At 38.5% G+C, this 22713-nt stretch overlaps 1 protein-coding gene across 2 annotated transcripts; it reads left to right on the top strand.

The window, feature by feature from the left end:
• The first annotated feature begins 1226 nt into the window (after positions 1–1226).
• RPAP3 (RNA polymerase II associated protein 3) lies at positions 1227–20105 on the top strand. 2 transcript variants are annotated; one of them, XM_056846281.1, is made up of 16 exons: positions 1227–1431; positions 3070–3210; positions 4135–4257; positions 5041–5168; positions 7994–8115; positions 8781–8851; positions 8934–9062; positions 9705–9832; positions 11029–11150; positions 11624–11694; positions 11813–11929; positions 13301–13530; positions 15284–15473; positions 17444–17541; positions 19019–19119; positions 19995–20105. In XM_056846281.1, the coding sequence occupies exons 1-16, from the start codon at positions 1279–1281 to the stop codon at positions 20078–20080; spliced, it is 2010 nt and encodes a 669-aa protein (XP_056702259.1). In that variant the 5' UTR covers positions 1227–1278; the 3' UTR covers positions 20081–20105. The 2 variants fall into 2 exon arrangements, with proteins under 2 accessions (XP_056702259.1, XP_056702260.1); XM_056846282.1 differs by lacking the exon at positions 11813–11929.
• The last annotated feature ends 2608 nt before the right edge of the window (positions 20106–22713 follow it).

The following is a 22713-nucleotide window of genomic DNA, read 5'->3' as shown; positions in this document are numbered from 1 at the left end:
TTCAAACCCATTGGTTTTAGTGGGCTTAGGCTAAGGTAATTCTGCCGTAGGATTCCACTGTAAGAAACGTCGCAACAGCCGTGTGGTTCCACGGGAGGAAGAAAAATACCCTCCAAAGCGCAGCAGTAGAACAATACTGTTGTGACGACTGAGGATGGCTGTATAAGGAAGTTTGCTCTGGGTTAGCATCCATACTGGAGTGGGTTGGGGGGAGGGGAGTATTCCCAGACACCATCCCTTAATTGTCCATTAATCAGGTTTTCCCTTGCCTTGGTCCAGTGATTCCTAAACCTGGTTTGACATGATCTTCATGGAAAGATTGCAGAGTGTCTTTGCATGCTGGATAGACAGGAAGATGTGTATTGTTTAAAGACTCACACATGTTATTTTTTCCCCTCAGGCCGCTCTGCACTACTGGAGGGCTCCTCTTCCTCTCTTCCATTTGACAGTTGCTAGATTGTTATAACAGTATTGTACTACAGCAATTTGTTGCTATTATCTGTTAGCTCCTCTGAGTTCCAAGCTTCCTTTTTTTCAAATGAAAGTGTAGCCTTTTTCGTTGCAGATGCATGGGGAATACTGCTGTGTGGATGCTCAGCTGCCATTGTGAATGCCTCTATGTTCTCTGGAGCAATGAGAGCCACACAGAGATTCCTTGTTATCCTGAAGCAGCAAACTAGCCAGAAAAGATTATACCGTGTCCTCAAGTCCACCACAGGGATGTGGTGCCATTTTTATCCTATTTTTTAACTTTTAAAAATGCCACAGAGGCTGATCTTTCTGGAGACTGGTGCAGGGAGGATGAGGGGCTCCTGTCTCCCTCCTCTTGCCATTTCAAGATCATTTCGTGCTTGAAAACGGCAAAGGGGAGAGACAGGAGTCTTCTCATCCTCCCATGCTGCTGTCCTCAGTAGGATTGGACCCCTGCTACTATAACATCTAAAATGGCACCATATCCATATGGTAGACTTGGGGACACAGTGTTGTCTACCTGAAGAACTTGAAATCCTGATTACTACTTAGACACTTTTCATTTGATTGTGTTAAAGGTCCTTGCACTGCTGCATTTGGATTAAACTTGATGGTTACTCCAAGCTCTGCAGTCTTCGTGGAGCAACAGATTTTGCAAAATGTCTGCTTGAACTCACAATAAAGTCCTATGGAGTAATCCAGTCTTCACAATGTATTCTTCCCGCATTCCTCCCTCTCCTCTTAATAAAGTGTTTCTCAAATGTTTCTTTGATAGCCTGGATTTTCTCCTACACATAAAGTAACCAGATGACTTCACCAAGTAAAGCGATAGAGTTACAGCTGCAAGTACGGCAAAATGCAGAAGAGCTACAAGATTTTGTGAAAGACTTAGAAAGCTGGGAAAATGATATTAAAGAAAAGGATTTAGATTTAAGGAGGCAGACCGGCACCCTAGGAAAGGTAAATGCCCTGCTATGATATTCAGATATGTGACTTAAAATATGACCTACTTCCTTCAATTTCAAATGGAACTGATAAAAGTTCTATATAAGTGCATCGGATAAACTACAAAACTGATTTTGTTTCAGCAACCTGCACTTAGCATTACAGTTCACCCATATATTGTATCCAAAGTTGAAACTACTGAGGTTTAATGTCTTTTACAAAGGGAAGTTCTCTATATGTGTGCAGAACACCCACTTGCTTATGGAAGCACAAGGAAGTTGTGCACTGGCAGTGCTACTTTTAGTTGATGGCAATCTAAACAATAATGCTGTCAACAGACAGTAACTGATAGTGTTGCGTAGTAGTTAGAGTATAGGGTTATAGATGTGGGTTCAAATCACTATTCTGCTATGAAGTTCACTGGGTGTCCTTGGGTCAGTCACACTTTTCTCAGCCTCCCTTTCAGGATATGGCAATGAAATGGATGTAGTGGATTATGTATGCCACTCTTCAGTGCCTTGAAGAATGGGAAGGATGAACATAAAATAAATAAAGATATTAGTACTAAATCACTTCTGTTACTGACCTCAAAGTGGGGGGGAAACCCTCAGTTTGCCTTCCCAGGTGTGATTCCAGCCTTTGTAGTTCAGAATCCATTAATGATTATGGCTAGATACAAACTAAATGGGTATTTCCTCCTGATTTCCCCCTTTCTGCTGCAGACTCTCCCCCCCCCTTGTCATTCTGCAGTGTCTCCTATACTCCAGGAGCAGCATTTTGTGGAGATCAGTGAAAGTGGGAAGGCAGGAATGTTCCATTCTTCCATTGAAACATTTACAGTGCATTCCTGAGGAGAGTTACTCCAGTCTAAGCCCATTGAAATGAATGGGCTTAGACTGGAGAAACTCCTTGATCCAACCCACAGCAATTTTCTTGAAAATCACCAAGCAAGGACATTCATGTACAGTTCTTTATTACATGGAATTCATGCTGCTGTCAATCTACATCCACATTGCTGTGCTCACTGGGTCCTGCTGGATGTGTTATGTGTAGATGAGAATGCTTATCTTCCATCTGGTGCAAAGACTAACTGCAATCCTGAAGTGGGAGCCGAAGCACCCTAGGATCTGGTGTAACCCTGTGCTGGCATCCGTGCCACTTTTCCTCGTGATAAAGTGGCATGGACACTGGCACGGGGGCACTTACACAGGCGCCACGGAGCAGCACAGCAGCGCTGGCAGCAAAAACCTGGAAGCAGGTCCCTGCCCTGGCATCGAGGGGGGGGGGTGTTTCCTAGGGGTGGAGCTGACATTAGTCAGCTTCCAACCCCCTTTCGACCTAGGAACGCCCCTCGATGCTGCAGCATTGCTGCACCAGCAAAATACCTCCATGGAGGTGTTTCATGGGTTTATTAAAAAAATTCATTTTAAACATTTATATTTCGGCTGGGAAATTTCTCTGGAGGCAGCCCAGCTGCACTGCTCCTGGTTGCTGCCTATGTACGCCCCCTTCAGGAATGGGTTGCCCTAGTAAGCAACAAAGTGCATTGGCCAGTGCTGATTTTGTGCTGATAGACCAGTTTTATAAATGAAATCTATCTCTAAATTACTAAATGTTGCGTGAAAGTGAACTGCCTCATTTCCCTCTATTTAGGATTTACCTCCAATTCGAAATGAAGCGTATAGGAAAAAAAAGAAGAGCAAAATTAAGGCAGTCTCTAAGAAAACCACTGAAGAAAATAAAAAGAACAAGATAAAATCTTATGATTATGAAGCATGGGGAAAGCTTGATGTGGTGAGTTAACCTATTCATATAAGACTGAGCCAAATTACAGCAATTTTGTTTTGTGAAGTTTGGATGTACTGTTAAGTAAATGTATTTTTGAGTTGTCACAGTTTTGAACAATGTTGCGTTAAAATAGGGCTAAAACAGTATAATGTCACTGAAGATTCAGATGTAAAAACGAATAGTTGATTGATTGAAATCAGCTGCTGACATTTATAAAATGTCAGAATGTCCCATTAGATGATAGTTGTATACATAGCCATTCATGTGCCATGTGTGACTTTGGTGAAGGTTTTTTTTGTATGTTTGACAAATTTCACATTTGCTGATATTACTGTGATCAGTCCAGTTTTTCCACTTGGTTATATGGCTGCATTTTCCATACTTTAAGGAATTAAATATTTATTCTTCAAGAATTATTTTTGTAACTTTACAAAGTTGATGACTATGACCTGTATGTGTTAATTGTTCTTTGCTTTGTGCTACGTCACAAATATAGCTGGCGTAGCCTCATTAAGTGCTATGGGGGATTTTCAGGTATTCGCTATTTTCGTACTTTTTATTTGTTTCGCAGCCAGGAAGCCTCTGAGGAGGCAGCGTGGCTGCGTCACTCCCACCCAGCATGTATCCACCCCCACCCCCAGGAATGGGTTGTATGTGTTTGCAGTAAAGTATAAAGGAATAGTATTGCTTTGGCAATCTTTATAGGAATTAAATGGAATAACTACAAATTGGATCAGAAGATTACATATTTTAGTAGTAGTCTAGCAGTACTCATGCAATTCAGATTTTTTTTACAAGGTTTTCGTATAATATAATTTTGAGAACTGATGTTTACTGGTATTCTAATAACACAATTTTTAAAAATATCTGTGCTACTTCACTAGTATTCATTCTTAACTTCTACGAGTCTTTAAATGTACTTCATTTCAGGATAAGATCCTTGAAGAACTGGATAAGCAAGACAGCACCCATGATTCAATGTCTCTAGAGTCAGATTCTGAAGAAGATGGAATTCATATAGACACAGAAAAGGCACTTGCTGAGAAAGAAAAGGTTGTTGCCTTGTTTTAAAATGAAGGGCACTTAACTCCTGATTCCCACCGTCACCCTCCATCTTTTGGATGGATCTGAATTATTGTAATTTGTGTCCTGGCTATTTCTGAGTGAGGTTTCAAAAGTAGTTCTAGCATACTTAGACTCATAGAGTTGGAAGGGAACACCAGGGTCATTTAGTCCAACCCCTTGCACAATGCAGGAAATTAACAGCTACCTTCCCCCACATCCCCAGTGACCCCAACCTTCCCCATGCCATGCAGGATCCCACAATCAAAGCACTCCCGAAAGATGGCCATCTAGCCTCTGCTTAAAGACCTCCAAAGACGGGGACTCCACCACCCTCTTTGGGAAATCTGATTTCGCTTCCAGAAAATATAGTGCTCTTTGCATGGCCTTGTTGGCTGCTTTGAAACCTTGTGGTGGCAAAGATAATAGCAGATACCAGGACTTAGACAGTTCAATGCTTGTTAGACTAAAGCCAGCACTTTAACTGGACCCAGAACATTTTTGTATCTAATGCAGGTATTTTAAAATAAGGGTAATATGTTCTTGGTGATTTATACCCATTGACAGTTCAGTGGCATCAGTATAAACCAATTGAAGTGTCTTGATGTCATGAATGGTAATGCCATGTAGAATATGCTACACTAGTCTAATCTGGGCTTAGTTAGCAATTGCCAAATCTCTCTGTTCCAGAAGTAGACAACAAATAAGTGGTGACAACTTGAAATACACTTGTTGATCAATATATGTGTTCTCTTCTTTAAAAAACAACAACAGGGCAATAACTATTTTAAACAAGGAAATTATGATGCTGCAATAGAGTGTTACACAAAAGGAATGAATGCAGATCCTTACAATCCGGTTTTGCCTACAAACAGAGCGTCTTCTTTTTTTCGAATGAAAAAGTAAGGATTATATTGAATAGCTGTGTGTTTTGCTTGATGTATAATCATACGAAAGGAAGGTTGTTGATAATTAAGTTCATTGTGTGCTTATCTTGGAAGAGGATATAAGGTCAATTCTGTCATACTATCACCATCTTTCTTAAAAGATTCTGTCACCTTTGTTCTAATTCAGAAGCTTCAAGCTTTCACAATTGTTTTTAAAGAACTAGAATCCCTCAGGGACTAATTTGTTTCTAAATTCACAATTTAGTTTCTCCTAACTTTTTTAAAATGGAACAAATTTGATTTTTTTCTCATTGTTTGAAGTAATGTAAGAACTAGAGCCCTATTCTATATATTGTAGATATTGCCAGTAAAGCAAGGAAGAATCCAAAGGCAAAAATAATACACTACTTAAATACTTGCAGATGCTTTATTAGATGGAATCTGAACATTGCTGTTGTCCTTTGATCTCCTAATCTCTGGAGTCAGCTGTTCTAGAAATACTTAGGGAATGTCAAATATTTTCTTAGGGAATGTCAAATATCCAAAGAGGGTGTTTTTTGTGAACAAATCTTAGGCTCCCCTCCCCTGAATGTTCTTCTCATCAGAACTTGGTAAGCTGAATGAGCAGTAAATCTGAGAAGAGTTTGCATTGGGGAAGAGTCCATTTTTTTCTGATATATGATCATCAGGAGGCTTCTTGTTTTCCAAAAAGTCCTTACGGATGTACATTTTCATAACCCCAAAATTCAGAGATCCCAGGAAAAAACAAGCCCATGTTTTGAACCATATGAATAAAAACTTTTTGAAAGCTAGGTCTTTCAATGACATACACTTTAGTTTAATTTTTTAGCACATTCCTTCACAAAAGGGTTCAGTTGTACTCTTCTACAACATAAACAAACTATCAAAGAAAGCTTTCAAAATTAGCCCTTTGCATACCTAAAATACATATTTAACCTTGTCTTTTGCTTTTTATCGTTGGATTTATGTTGCAATGCAGAGGGGCATTTTTCCTAGGATCCCGATTGAGTCACAAGAAGTCACAGACAGAATCACACGTGCACCCCTGTTGGACTTCAAATAACTAAAAATCCCCAGTCTTCACAGACATCATGGACACTGGTGACACAAGGATAAGGATTTTGAGTTTTAGTCTTCATGTTCTGCTCCTCACTATTCCATGAAAACATGAAAGATTGTTGGAGCAAAACCCTGGGTTGGAATTGGGATAATCCACACATCCCTTTGCTTTTCTGACCTGTGTCTTCTTACCACCACCACCACCCAAAAAAGATGCAGGGGTCAGGCTTCAAAACTTGCTACCAATTTTCTTGTTTTACTATAATAACTATTACCTGTTAGCCTATTATCAATTTAGTTCTGTGTTCTGAGAAATACCTTGTTGTTAGATTTGGCACACTGCAGACCATGTTTTGAAGCACAAGTGTCTCTAGCATCTTGCATGGCTTGGAAGATCAGAATTCAGATTTGCAGAAAAATAATACTAGCAGTGCAACTGATACTCCCATCAAATATATAGCAACTTATATCCCCTTTCCTCTGGCTGTTGAGACTTCCCAGTATGCAGAATTCATGGGTCAATTTGGGATGAAGAGGGGATAAATAAGCCAATCCTATAGCAAAAGAACTGATTAAAAGCTGTAAGTATCCATTAGTGTAACTGAAAGATAAGTAATTCCTGCATCTGCTGATTTTAAGGGATATTAGTCTTCACATGCAGTAACCCAAAATCTGTGTGCAAGTGTAAGGTAATCTACTGGGGCCTAGCTAAGGGTATTTTATTAAGCATGGGGAAAAGGAAATCTATGTCAGTTATTAAGAGGTACACAAAAAATTGGATTATTCCAGCTCTACAATGCGTGCTCGAAGAGTATGCTCTACTCAGTTCTTAGGTATTCTTCCTCTTCTGCAAACTCCACCATTTTTCAGTAATTTAACAGTCCCGTGTTTTCTGAAGAGCCTTTATGCTTGCTCGTTTGAACGCTGCTCCTTCAGCAGTGCTAAATGGAAGATTTGGAAATTTTCTCTACCCTGAAAGACTTTGCTCATGTAATATGAAGAAAATTGATATGCTTTCTTACATGATGCTAGAGTGTCCCCACTTCAAACTCCAACGTGATCAATGGGTCACTCCTACTTTAATGAAATTACCTGTCACCATAACAGATGATAAAATAGTCCCCTTTTTGTTGGTGGATAGAAATCCAAGTATAACATTGGCAGTGGCCAAGTATCTCTCCACCATATTTTCCTTAAAGAAATATTAAAAAAAAAAACCTCCCTATTAACTGCTCAAGACCAGAGGGTCATGGGAGCTTGAAAGGAAAGGTAATCTACTAGGAATTGTTTGTGTTTTTGGTGAAGTAGCAGTGAGAGCTGGTGGACAAATATGATCATGCTCTGCAAGTTTCTCCCTGAACCATAGAGTCTTGCTGCTCAACAGCTCATGAAATAGCAGTACAGACCAGTGAATTTAATAATGGATAATACAATATTTTAGAACGAGAATGGAATGACAGTGCCTTCCCAAAAGATGTAGGGGCTTACCATCTTGATATCAGGGATAGGTCCTTCTGAAACTATCTTGTCTTGTGAATCTGCATTGACTTATTGTGGGGGGGGGATGCAAATAGCAGACCACAGACTGTACTCTGAGGCAGCAAAGAACAGGATATAGTCCAGTATGTAATATTCTTGAATGCTGTCTGCAGTTTACCATCAGTTTGGCTCTCCAGTGATAGGAAAGGCACCCCCCCCTTACAGATTTTTGTATTGAACAAATGTATATTTTGAATAACAAACATATACTATTATTACAGGTATTCAGTGGCAGAATCTGATTGTAACTTAGCACTTGCCATAAATAAAAATTATACAAAGGCTTATGCCAGAAGAGGAGCAGCTCGCTTTGCTTTACAAAATTGTATGGGTGCTAAAGAAGGTATGTTTGACTCTTTTATGTTTGTTTTTTAAATATATATCTCTTATTGAGCTTCTACCTCTTTTATTAGGTTGGATCCAGTCAGCTTTTTCACTCAGTTTCACCCAATTCCTCTCCATACTACAGCCCTGATCATAGACAGTTCTTAAAAAAGCAGGCTCTGCAATTCTCAGTGTAGCCTTTTTCTGTGGATTATATGATCATATCCGCACAGGTCCATTGATTTCATTATTAGTGGACTGCCCCAGATCTCTGAGAAAACAACATCTAGCACTCCTCGTATCGGACACTCTGCTAGCATGGCCAATTTGCTTGGTTAGCAATGAATTTAAGGCAAAGATCACTTAAATCTATACAGTAGCCGAGGAAATTGGGAATATGTATTCTGCGCACTGTATTTATTTCTGATAGACTTGCTTTACCAAGCTTTTGATATTATTAAGCATTTCAATTTTAATAATATACTGATTTTATTCTACTTGATATTAATTAGCTATGTACCTCTGCATTTTTTTTTCATTTTTAAGCATCTAAATTTTAATTGTATTTTGCACTTGTTTTACTCTATATTGTTCAGTTATGTAAATTCAGTTTGTTTTATGGTATGTGACTGCAAATAAAATTATGACATAGATGACATTTTCATGTGTTGTTTTTCTGTTTAGATTATGAAAAAGTTTTAGAATTGGATCCAAATAACTTTGAAGCAAAATGTGAACTTCAGAAAATTGAACAGGTAAAGTAGTTGTTAGGATACTATGACTGTTTTGCTTTAAGGTAGCAATAGTTTGCATATATTATTTACCTTTATATTTCAGGCTATCATGTCAAAAGAAAATGCTCATTCTGAAGAAACAGAGGCCTACAAGATTATGCAAACTGTAGAAGAAATTAAAAGAATTGACATGGAACAGCTTAAGCAAAAGGCTATTGCAGAAAAAGATTTGGTAAATACAACAAAATATTTAACAAGAACGGGATGGTGGGAAGGGAAGGGCTGTAATCTTACAGTAATCAGATGGTGTATTACATTTCTTGAGTGTTTTTACATAGCAAAGCTATTGGAGTATCTCTCAGGGTGTCTGTGACAGAAGAAATAGGCTGAGCTGTTATTGAATAAATAACTGTTAAACATTTTTGTTATAGGACCAGAATCTTTTTCTAAGCAGATAATTGAACTGGATTTTTTCCAGTCACCCTGGTGCAGTGGTTACCTGCTTGTAGCATTACAGTGAAGGGTTATCAGTGCTTTTCCTGTTTGCCACTTACAATTCAGTTCTCAGTTGGCAGCATCTTACTTGCATTGTTTACTGTATGACATGGCCTTGTTTAGGAAATCTGTTATTAACAAGATGTGTTATGTTTGAAAGGATGAATGGCCAGAGGACTGATAAAGTAAGGTTATTGCTTTATATTTATAAAGTTTATTTCTAATGTATAATTCTTCCTTAATTGCTCTTAAGATTAATGATCTCTTTAGAGACACTTCGTATCCATTTAATATAGATTTTTCAGAATGTTGTTGATGGGTATAAATATATTGACTCCCTGCACTATAAATGCTCACTTTCCTTTCCCAAATATCATAGGGTAATGGATACTTCAAGGAAAGTAAATATGAAGCAGCAATAGAATGTTACACACGTGGAATTGCAGCAGATGGCACCAATGCTCTTCTCCCAGCAAACAGAGCTATGGCCTACCTAAAAATCCAAAAGTGAGTGGTGCTGCATTTACAGTTACTCCTCTGTATGTTTTCTTAGACATCAATTTAAAAATAACTGACCTCTAATTTTCACACCTTTCTTTAAAACATGTAAGAAGGCTATCTTGTATTTAGTTCTACCTGGGCAATTCCTTTGACATAAATGAAGGGAGATTATATTGTCACCTCAATTGGTCTGTAACCATTCTCTTAAAGCTCCATGAAACTGGCCTTTCTCTTTCTTCAGAACCTGAGCAAGCTGTGCTGGCTTCAAACAGGTGGTGCAGAAAATTAAAGCCTGTGCAGAACTACATCATGAAAGCACCCCTTTCATGCATGACACCAACAGCACAATTTATGCATGTTTACTTAGAAGTAAATCCCATTCTGTTCAGTGACTTGCTCCCCAATAAGTGTGCATAACAATTGAAGCCTGAAAATAGTTTAAAGCTGTGTAAAATAATATGTTCAACACTAAAAGCACCTTACCAATTGTGTGTAATTGATTCAGTTTACGTATTTCACTGTGATACAGCATCCTTCTGAAGCTTTTTAAGGTCTCAGATTTGGACATTATATGAGATTCTGACAGGAATCTGTAATGCACATCTTTTTTAAAAATCTTTATTATGCCCACTTTTTCATCAAGGTTGGCTACCAAGAGAGGTTGCAGAAATTTAAACATATCAAAACAATATGTTTAAATTCTTGTGACCCCTTTTAGTAGCCAACCTTGATAACAGGGGTACATGCAGGTATGCACGGCAATCCCTTCTAGTCCCTAGCAGTCATGCTAAGAGTAAAGAAGATTCCAGGCTCTTCTCTCCAGATTGAGTGGCCAAAAGGTGCATACTTATTGAAGTGTTGGAGGAATAAATCTTTCCTAACAATAGTTTAAAATACATTAATTTTATTATTTACTGTATTTTTAAGGTGACGTTTTTTGAAATTTCCAAGTAAGTTTAAAATGTAGATGACCAACTAGCCTTACCCTGATTAATCCAAGCACTTTTTGATGTAATGACACTGAGATTGGCTTAAAAAAGGAGCAGGTAATGTGTTCAGGTGCTGATGTGACACAAATTAATACTTGCATATTTGTTCACTGCTTGAATGTCAACCTGGAGTAATTAAAAGCTGTAAAGAATCAAAATAGTGTCAGATGTAATCACCAGCAATGTGTAATCTGTTATAAAATTCTCTTTGAGCTATGAAGAGGCAGAGAAAGATTGTAGTCAAGCTGTTTTACTGGATTCGTCGTATTCTAAAGCCTATGCTAGACGAGGGACTGCTAGAGCGGCACTGGGAAAACTTAATGAAGCTATACAAGGTGAGGTTTTCAATTAAGTAGGGTGTCTTTCGATGCAGTAAATGTATCTGGCTTACAACTAAGATAATACAAAACCATTTAAATACAACTATAAAAAATAGCCCAACACCATTTAAACACAGTCATTAAAAAACAGGTTAATGCTATTAAAGCAAGGCAGGGCATAACAACAGCATAAAACCACACTGATTAAATCACACTGAATACAGCTCAACCAAGCCCAAACATCACTGCCTTGCGCCTCTTCATGAAAGCTGGCAAAGAGGGAGCACCCCTTTTTTTAGTACTCCATTTCTCAGACTGGGTGCTGTAATTGATGAAACCCAGCTTCTGATTTATTCTGATAGTTTATGAGTCAATAATGTTGATTTTGATAATAAGTGAAGATGAAGAGCTGTCTTTTTGAAAACTGGTATCTTCCCAAAAGGATTTATTATATATGACTGTTTGCATTTCTTATATGTATTGGTCAGATTTTGAAATGGTCTTGAAGCTGGAACCTGGAAATAAGCAAGCGATTAGTGAAATAACAAAGCTTAAAACTGTAAGTGTGTTTATGTGTTTCTGTTATTTTGCATTTTAAGTAAATTATTTTTAAGTGTGCATTTTGTGAATTTTGAATTGTACAAATTTTTATTAATGGCTGACTAACCTTTTTAAAGGAACTAATCGCAGAAGGACTGTTCCCAGATCAGGAATGTCCTGGACTATTAAAGAATGAGATGGAATCACAAAAATTAGTGAAACCTATTAATAAACCCATGCATCTTAGATCAATAGTAAGTAGAAAGATATGTATTTGTAGATGTATACATACATTTTTGGCGTTTGACATGTCTTAAAAGAATTCCTGCATGTACAAATACTTAATGAACAAGAACTTGTATGAAACACAAGTATATATTTGCTTCCTCATTTCTTATTTCTTGGGGCTGGCTTTGAACTGTTTTTCTGTCTGTCCCCAATAGCTCATCATTCTCTCCCTGCCATAATGGTTAAGCTCCTTGTACCCTCTGAGCAAAAGGTTGGTGGGAGCAGGGCAGGCTGTGTGTAAAGAAGAGGATAAAACAGTCTGGAAAAGGAGAGCAAGCTTTGGCTAGCTTCCTTGCCAATATAAAACAAAGCAGGCTGTCCACGAAGGGGGAAGGGAAAGACCACAGAGAGTAGAGGAAGGTACATCTGAACTTAATACAGAAACAAACAATGGGAAGGCAGAGGATGCCGGGTAAAGCACTTGACAGTTCTGAATGATTTCAGCTTGTGTGGTTATGTACTTATTACATTTATATTCCAACTTTTTTTGATTATGTTACTCAAGGCTCCTTACATAGGATTCCCTATGTAGGAGATGTTAACTAGAGCTGGACCTCCTTAGCTTCAGCAGAAGTGCTGTGTTACACACCCTCAAACCATACCCTTGGACCTTAAAGGGCAGAGCCTATGAAGTACTTGTGTAAGGTGGATCTTTACTGCCTTCCCACAGTTAGCTCCCTGTGACTCCCCAAACGTTTGAGGGTTGGGAGATCCTGGTGGTCAAAAGGTCATTCAGTATTTTTGGGGCGGGGGGTTCAAATGAGGCAGGAGAATTGGTTAAAATCTCCATTTTCTTTTGCATGAGTAGAAAGCTTGCTGTGCTAGCAGGAATAGGAGGCAGGGGTGCTTTCACCTGATTTTGTCTTTGAGGCAAGGAAGAGCCATTTCTGTGAGCACACCAGTCCAATGTGTGTATACTGTATAAGGTTCTCCTCCATAGTACTCGTACTAGAGAGGATGTGGTGTCATCGTGAGTGATTTGCCTGGAAAGTTCATGCCATGTGCCATTTTTACAATGATATGCTAACACAGTTGCTTTTCAGGACTCTGTCCTGTTCCTCATCAGCGTAAAACTGAACCTCAGCGTAATCAGCGTAAAACTGTTCCTCATCAGCGTAAAACTGAACCTGAGCATGCCTATTATTTTGGGTGCGGAACACAGGCAGGATGGTGCTGCTGCACTCGTCATGTTTGTGGCTTCCTGGAGGCACCTGGTTGGCCACTGTGTGAACAGACTGCTGGACTTGATGGGCCTTGGTCTGATCCATCAGGGCCTTTCTTATGTTCTTATGTAACCTGTATACCATCCACTTACTACAGACATATGTTGTGTTTAGAAACCCTTGCAAAGAATAACTATTGAAGAAGTGGATGATGAGATGCCAAGCACTAATGCAACAGCTGCTATCAACCTACACCCTAGTTGGCCCATTTCTTCAAGTACAGAAGTAACACAAGTCATTGCACCTACAAAGAATCCAAGCAAAGATGACTTCCATTCTCCAACTAATACTCCCAAAGCAAAACTATTGAAAATTGAAGAAATAGGTGATTCTTCAACTATACAGTAAGTGCACTGATTTTTAGTATCAGGTATGAATGGAGGTTGCAGGGATCTTGTGCTAAAGTAGATAAGTTGGCTTGGAACCTAGGCCTGTTTCTGATTGTGCTCTTCTTTGTCTGTTGCAGAGGTGGTCCTTTGCTGCACAGCGCATTGCTCTTGTGCTAGGCACCTTTCAGCTCCTTGAACGACATGGTCTTGTGAGCAGAATGGCCGGGTGCCAGAGGAATGTTGTGTTGTGCAGTGGAAGACTGCCTGCATAATAGTTAGGGGGAGCAGAAGCAGAAACAAGGTATAGGTTCCAATCCTTTGCTTAGGGAAAATTATTAATGGAACTGACATGGAAATTCTAATGCTTGGTGATACTTTTGTTTTTTCCTTAAGCTGCCTGAAAATGTAGCTCAAGATAATGCAAACAGTTGTGGTTGTCACTGTGCCACAACATTGCTTCTTTTAAATGAATTTTAAATGTCAAGTTTCAAAACTGCTTTTCCTGGTCTAATACGTGTAAGTACACAAATGGGCTTATTGTGGAGGTGTTTATTCCCATATCTTTATAGCCTCTAGAAAACACTATGTGTGGTATACTTTTGACAAAAGTTCAATTCTTGTAGCCAAGTTTCAGCCTTTTGAAAATAAGCCAAATGGAATGACAGATAAATTATGGGAGAGCAGGTGGCTGCACTGTAATCAGTGCTGAGAGTGCTTGTACATTTGACATGCTTTTTCTTTTGCATTATTAAATTGTAGGAAAATGTTTGGCTTTTTGGAGCTATGGAAGTTCACTTTCAGTGCGCTGAAAGTCAGCATTCTTTCTAGAACATAATTTCAAAACATGTTTTTATTAACATATATTACATGGATATACCTGTATTAAGCCAGTTTTGTATTCTATTTATTTTTTCTCAATCCTTAGTTCATTTTTGTATATAATATGGAAACAGAGATGCATCTTTCAACATATCTGAAGTGTTTGTCTTTTAGCCTTTATATTTCACTACTTCAAAAAAATTGAATTCAACTAGAAGCTTTGTTGTGTGGTTGCCAGGAACATTATAACTATGTATAGGTAGGCCATTTTAAAGAGCATTGTGTAAACTATGTCTTTTAAAAGGAATTGTTGCTTACAAGATTAGGCTTTGAAAAAATGTTTATTATGTAAGGCTGTGTCCATACCAGTGCTTTTTCATGCAAGCTGCAGTTTATGTTGGGAAATGGTCCAAACCAAAACAGTCACTGCTAGTGCAAAATCATCCCCTTTGTTGAATGAGCTGTAGTCTGAAACTTGTATTGTGGTCCTTGCCACTGTCCTTCTTCTCTTCATTATGGTAAGTTATCATTTTCAGGGAGGGGAGCCCTTTTCCACAGGTGTTTTCTTTTATTTCCCTCCTTATTTGCTGTGTGCAGCTTTGGTGCATGGGTACTCATGAGAGTTATGTTAGTCATAATTTAAAGGAGGGAAAAAGCAGTACACAGTTTGGGAAATGTGTGTACTGGATACGTGCAAAGATTGATTACACAAGCAAGTAAAATGAAATATGATAAGGCTGTTTGTGCAGATTTGAGTGGACAATACACCAAGAACTACTGACAGGTTTTGATTCATTTTGATAGTATTAGGGCAGAAGTCTCTAAAGAGATTTTTGTAACAGCAGAGCATATGGTTCTTTGCTCGTATCATGGAATTGTATATGTTTCTCAAAGCAAGTTTTCAAACGGAACCACGTCATGTCTACCTTAATGTTTGTATATCTCTTAGCAATGAGAAAGAGGGACCGTCCCCTGCTCTACAGTCTTTCAGTTTGAAAAAACAGCCTGAGACAGGAAGCCCAACTCTCTGTCCTGTGTCTCCATTTCCTGTGCCACCAGTCCCCATGAATGCTTTCCAGTTGGAATCAGATTTCAGAAAATTGAAAGAGGTTCCTGATAAGTTGTACACTTACTTGAAGGTAAAATAACTTGTTTTTTTTAATGGCTGAAATTTAGGTTGGAACAGGAATTACTATTTGTATGTTAATGGCATGACCTCTCATAGCACCTTTCTTTAGACAAAACGTCCATCTTTAGTTTTGCTTCACTTTTTCATACCATAATTTTGGCATTGTGCCATTCCTAAGCAAGCCCCAGTGATTTATAGGAGCAGAATTGTTTGGGCCGTAGCCTTATTATTTAGCTATTTTTATACTAATAAAGGTGCACGTGCTTTGAGGAGATGGTTCCTTTACTTTGACATGGTTGTGCTTCAGAATTGACAGGTATGCATAAAACATACACCAGTGAAAATACTTACAGCTCACATTCAGTTATCACTTGTTGACCTATTCCCAAAATTCCTCACTCCAACAATTGACGCTCTAGAGAGTTAGACTGCATGGGCCTTCACTAAGGAGGAATTAGGCATGTGGTGTTATATTGGGGTGAGAATAATTTTGGTTTAACTGAGTTTAATTTCCAAGTCCTCATCCTCTAGCACCTCTTCTGGAATAGCGTCAGATTGAAAGAAGTAATCTTTGCCCAAATGTTTTGTTTGGTGCCACACACCACTTATGTGTTCATTTATATCAAATGGACCCAGCGAGTATGGCTTCTTCTTTTGGTTTTGCAAGAATTACTTTGGTTAAAATTCTGGTGTATTATTGTGACCTTTCTGCTTAAAACCTAGTGCAGAATGAGTGATGAACTACTTCAGGGTTCCTGAAAGCATTTTTAGAGTTTTTGAGACAGTTGTATGTCAGCTCAGTCAGAAATCCTGGCTTTTTAACCTGCAAGATGAGAAATGCTGGATAATAGTGGTGGTGAATGAATTATTTCTATGTTAATGAAGTTGATGGTGAGAGAGGAAATCCGATTAATTAATATTGCTGGAATTGAAACCTTGATTACACACAAGCCATGGCTTTTCCAGGAATCAGAAAGGTGTGGAGGACAAAATCTAGAGAATGTCTCTGTTGAAGTCGCTCACTGTTGTATCATTCCTATGTATGGTAAATGTTTTGGATCTTTATCTGATCTCTCTAAAGGCACAGATATATTCTCCAGCGTCTGTTTTAATTTAACAAATCATGTTGTAAACTTCTGAGATATAAAAACATAGTTAACATAGATGAAGCCAGTGTTTAAATCACTTGTGAAAGGATGCTATTCACTGTACAAAATTATGAGTGAATAAAGTTATGTGGAAAACAGTACAAGTAAAGGGTTGAGAAATGTAGATGCATGGTTCAGAGAATGCAGCCCTTAGGGAGATAGAGTTGTGACAGGCCTCAACATGTTAAGTCCCTTGGCTCCAGCAAGAAGTGTCCTTGAAACAAAGAAGCTGTACAGGAGATCTCTGGGACCCATTCATTGGAGCCCAGTCTGTGGAGACCCACAAAGACCCCATGTTCAAATTGGAGCTACTTTGCTGGATTGAGGGAGCGACTTTGTAGTAGCTGTGCAGAAGTAGCATTGGAACTGTTTCAAATCTTGGGTTCAGGCACTTTGAATCCCCATGATGGCAATGAGGTCAAGTTAGAAATTTATTTTTTCACCTCTACAGACCTTATTGCCTGCCATTTTGAGGGGGGGTCCCTGAAAGATTCAAGGTTTCTGACGAATCTTAAAGCTGTAGGGCTGTATTCCTGCACTCTTTCTCCTCTTGTATTGTTTTTTACACCACATGTTCTGCTTTGATCTCCTTAATGGAACCCTGTACCTCATGTACCAGTGTTCTCACTGAGGAGCCTTTAGTAAGCTTCCCCAAAATCTCAGGGTCTGCTGGAACACAGCTTGGGAATGGCTGGAATACTAGCGCATATTAATTAATTGCTTTGCTTCTGTTCTATTCTTTTTTTCCCTGGAACTGTGCAGCTATGTGGAAAGTGAAGGATCATATTTAAGATCTGCTGTAACTGTGTCTCTTTGTGTGTTTTTCCCAAAGCAAATTGACCCTTCGTATTACCCTAATTTATTCCAAAACTCCTTGGATCCAGATGTATTTAGTGAAATTTTGAAAACTCTGCAGGAATTTTATATTGGGTAAGTGAACTTTTAAATTGTTTGCTGTTGGACTCAGCCCCGAAAAGCAGTGTTGATGTTTTTTTTACACCACATGTCCTGCTGTTCTGAGCACTTAATTGTGGTGTTGATTGAAACAAACAAAATGCCAGTGCTTAGAATTAATACTTCTTCAGACTGTAGGAGATGTGATGTTTTATTAAGCAAAGCAGACAATTTAAATGTTGGGAACGACTACAGCAGAATTGTTACTGCATACTGAAACACTTTGCTGAGGTGCTGTTTGTTCAAGATACTTGAATGAAAATCCAAAGATGGGTTGCTGTGAAACAATCCACAAACAGAGTTACATGACAATCATCTCTTCCCTCATCTGACTTTACGGTGTACTTTGGAGGCACTGGAGCTTCTGAAGTACAGCACAAAGTTGAAGTAAGCCCCTGCCCTCTCTGACGTTTGTCTCAGAGTTTACACTGTGTTTAGAATACCTTCAAACGTGCTGCTCAGTTGGAAACATTGCCCCTTCAGATTTATGGGAGAGGCAGGGTCAGTCTCTGACACTGAACTGCATTCCAGAGACAGACCCCAGAATCTATGTTGCATGCCAGGAGATCAAGAATGGTGGGGTCGTTGACGTCCAAGTAATGTCTGCCAAGGACAGTCAAAATTTGTGGATATTTTTTGTGCCCGCCTATTCATTCATTCTTGGGCAGTCAATGTCAGTGTACCCTGTATCATGAAAGATTTGCTTTTTCAAAGATTTGTGAGATCAGAGATTCATTTTGACAACAATGTCCTAGAGTCTGTAGACCTGCTTTCTTTCTAACAGGAAATGTCAAGAATTGAAACTGGATCTGTGTATGGCTTCTTCATTGAGCCATATGAACTTCAAGCTTCTCATTTTTTAGTTTGTATATTTACGAAGATATGCAACACCCCTACTGCTAAAAATAACGCCAAGTATTTATGCTACACATATAGAGGGGAGAAGTTGAAGGAGGAGTAGCCAGATAGCTTTAGCAAGGTAAAGTTAAATTTCAAACAGGAAATAAAGGCTAAGGGAATAGGAATTTGAATTTATGTTGGTGGGAAGCAAGAACATCATTTATCGTTGGAATGTCAGTATTGGGATATTGTTCATAACTGACTGAGATACCCCATTTATTCCTTAAATGGAGTTTCACTGCAGCTTCTTTTATTCAAAATGCTTATTTTGGAAGTTAAGCTAGCAAGAGCAGTTCATTAAGGTGTTCCTGCTTCTCTCAATATGACTTGATTTTTAAATTATCAACAGGCGCATATTTGGCTTGCAGCTTGCCAGAGGGTAAGCTTGTAGCTTAATCGCTGCTTTATGTATTCACTGCAACTCACATGCAAGTATTAGTTTTTAATTTCCACTCACTGCTTTGACTTCAGGTTGGCAATACTGTATTTGTGTCATACATTTTCCCAATCAGAGTTATATTTTCATATTTGTAACCATCTTCCTGTCTTGTAGAAAAGAGGAGCCTTCACTGATCTTAGAAATTCTGCAGAAACTGTCGGAATCAAAACGATTTGATATGGCAGTAATGTTTATGTCAGATTCAGAGAAAAAAAGTAAGTGAAAATACAGCCCTAGATCACTATTGGAATCTAGTCAGTAAGTTGAGATCACCATGGCTGCTAATGTAGATTGCAGTAACCTCAGCAGAAGTTTGAGTTTTAACTTTTTTGGAGATATTTCTGTCCATCCTTATAGGAGAAAATATTTAGGTCTGAAAAACACTAAGAACAGTGATTGTGTAGCTCAGGCTTCGACTGGCCACTGTACAATTGATGCAGTTTTGCATATTGGGCATTTTTTTGTAAAGACTCAAAATTCCTACTAGCAGTTATTGGTTGAGCAGAACTAAAATATGCAAGTCTTTCTCTACAGCCTTAGTTTGTGGGATTCTAGTAATGAGACTCCTGCAAGGTATCTGGCTATAAGAGAAGAGTTATACACAGTCAGATCCTGTGCCAGGATACCTAAACTCATTAAAATAATGAGTTAAGCGAATCTGTCTCTACAGGTAGAATCTCAGAGACATTACTTGGTAAACCTAAATTTCTGTTACATAAGTAAGAAAAAAAATCCCATCTCAACAGCTGAGTCATATTGGCTGCCTCCAACAGAAGTTTGACCTGTAGATTTCAAAGAAATTATGTCCTATCCATTTTTAGAGAACTTTTGACATGTAGGTGTTGCTGTTACTTGCTAGTTCTGTTCATTTTTCAAGAGCTTATGATGGTACATAGTTAATTCACTCCTTTGGAGAGGTACCATGTCAGAAATTAGGTCATATGACATGTCTGACCTTAAAATTAGTGGATTTTTGAAATGAGCATTATTTATATATAGAATTGAAGCCTGTCTTTTTATTATTATGGGGTAATGAATTAGTAAATTCATTAGAAAGCATTACTACATTCTTTATCTCTTTTATTTATAGCTGCACATTCATTGTTTGGCCATTTGGAACAGTTGGGATTAAATGATTCTTCAGTTAAAGACCTCAAGACAAGATACAGAATTTGAGACGAATGGCCGCCTTCATCTGTATGTATGAAGACACCACCTGTCTGCGCACCTTTTCTGTAAGGCACTTGTAACTTATGGGAAGAGACTACAGGCTGAGCAAAGTGCCTTCTACTCATAGATTTGGGAGTTAGTTTGGATCATCCCATTTGTATTCCCCTGTGCTGATTCACTTGTCATTTAGGTCCCCGATCATCTGTATTGGCTGGAGGTAGGAGTAAAAAAGCCCCATGCATGGTTCCTTGGATCCAGACTTATGAACAGCTAAAAGCATAATGCCTAGCGTTGACCTTCCGATTAGTCAGGAGACCTTCTACAATGCAGTTTAGCTGACCCCTGATTTAAGCAGGATTTTTCATTCATATTGTAGAATCAAACTGATACTGAGCTGTCACGCTGTTTTCATACTCTTTCTGTATTAACTGATTTTGCTTGTTAAGATCTTTCTCAATTTTGGTTCTCATAAATAAATTTACAAATCCTTAATTCCAAAAGTTGGTTTGAATAACTGTTCTTGTTTTTACATTTTTTTCTTTTACTCTGAATGGGTGTTGTATAGTTCTTATCCAAGGATAATAAATTCCATTTTTTGTCATATTTTGGGTGATTTCCAATAATAGACAAATTGAAAGTCCAAGTTTTCCAAAGTCTAAAGCACATTCTTTGGCTGCTAAGATCATGTTGGCCATGGGGATGGGGAGGTTATATCAGTTTCATTGTGTCCTTTAATAAGGTTAGCACAGTGACATCAGATGGTTTATTTTACTGAAAGTTCTTTTATTGCTTCTTTCTTCTTCAACAAAGGGGGGGAGCAAAACTTTGTCGTTTTGAAACCTCCCTTATAACATCAGGTTTCAGATGCAGACCCAAACTCCAGACAAGCATAAAGATTTCTGGGTGGGGGTCAGTTGGTGGCACTCCCAGCTCTTGTTCAGCAGCCACAAATACCCATCAGGTCAGTGGTACTCAGTCCAGAACTCACTGAGCATCATATTTGCAATAACCATCAACCAAAAAAGTCACATTTACTTCCCTCCCTGGCATGAGGCCTTGTATTTCAAGGAGGCGTGCAGCTTAGCTGTTCTTTCAGAGATAGCTGTTTCAAGGTGGGAACCACCTATCAACTCCAAAACCTACCAGGCGGCTTTGTCCACTCTTCTGAAACATGGGGCAGGTGGCACATTGGGGAACAGTGCTTAGAAGTGTCACATGTTACACCCAAGCCACTGAGTGAGTATCACTGCAGTAGGTATACAGGAAAAGGACCTATTACTATGATAAAAGTTGTTTGCTTAAAACCAAGCAATGGAATGCACAGAACTACTTCAAAATGGTCTTGAATACTTTTTCCAACTTCCAAAACTGAAGGTCAATCTGTATTGGAAGCCATGAACAGCTCTAGTTTAATAATCAGTGTACTATGTTTCCTAATACTCCACCAGCTAAGATCACTCAAAGTCACAAGCCTAATCTCTATTACAATTGCCAGCTTAAAGAGTGTCTTGGTCCAAAGAAGAAAACCAAGAAGCCTGTCCCATGTTTGAAGATGGCATGGCCACTGACTGAGGACTAATTACCAAGAGGTACTAAGCAGCTTCCACATTGAGGCTATCTTGTATCACACTCAAGGAACTCTTAATTATCCTAGCCATGGATATCAGCTACTTCTAATTTAGATTTCCCCAACCAGGCTATGTAGAAGATCCACCTCCAGATGGTTGCCACCAGCAAATAATTTCTCAGTAGATGGATCCTAGGAAACATACTGGATGGCAGATTCATCACAATGGACTTAGGAATTTGTATTTCCAAGATTAAAATAATAAGTACCTACCTTCACCTGACATGGCCTGGATAGTTACCAGTCTTGAAATATTATAATTTTGGTTATGTTCTGGATATTTATGCCTAACACTGTACACATAATTTGAAAGTTTACATTTTCTCTACTTGTCAACACAATGAAAAGAAGCTTACTGTGTCACTAGGTTCAACATGGCCATCATCCTTATTTTTACCTTGATGTGACAATATTTCAGTTAGATCTCCCATCATGAAAACAGACTGTCCTACCAAGCTGTTGTGTGACAGAGAACTGTAAATAGGCTCTATTATAGCAAAACGACAGTCCTGTGGTACCTGAAGGCTAACTAATTTGTTCCGCATACTCTCATAGGAGCTGTCTTAACTTTTATAAAGTCCCACATTGTGCTTTGGCCATTATACAAAACAAGAAACCATTCTAGGATTCCCTCTTGTGATACATACATTACTCTACAAACGACGAGGTGGGAGGGGGAGTTCTCTGCAATTTTTTTCCCTATTTCTGGTAATTGCTGCAGTGAACCAGGTTAATAATGACAGCTCATTAAATATATTTTTTCATCGCCCAGAAGTAACTGAGGTTTCATATATGGAGTAATTTATTTTACTGCAATTCCATTGGTACTACAGTCTCCCTCTTATGTGCAGAAAGTAATTTTCAGACTAGCATTATTTTTCAACATTGGTATTAAATGCCAAAATGAGCAGAATTTGTATTCCTACAGAAAAATGAGCAATTTCTGCTAGATTATTTTAGATTTCATAATGAAAACTTATTTCACTGAAGTAAGAGGGGCTTGACATTCAAC

This window comes from Euleptes europaea, chromosome 3 (genome assembly GCF_029931775.1).
Source record: "Euleptes europaea isolate rEulEur1 chromosome 3, rEulEur1.hap1, whole genome shotgun sequence".
Lineage (NCBI taxonomy): Eukaryota > Metazoa > Chordata > Lepidosauria > Squamata > Sphaerodactylidae > Euleptes > Euleptes europaea.
Note: the sequence above shows the minus strand (reverse complement) of the source record. Positions and strands in the feature narration are given on the sequence as shown.

Coding starts and splice junctions, on each gene's coding strand:
- RPAP3 (XM_056846281.1), top strand. CDS start 1,279: ATGACTTCACCAAGTAAAGCGATAGAGTTACAGCTGCAAGTACGGCAA. Junction 5,169..7,993: donor TCTTTTTTTCGAATGAAAAA/GTAAGGATTATA, acceptor CTATTATTACAG/GTATTCAGTGGCAGAATCTG. Junction 8,852..8,933: donor AACTTCAGAAAATTGAACAG/GTAAAGTAGTTG, acceptor TTTATATTTCAG/GCTATCATGTCAAAAGAAAA.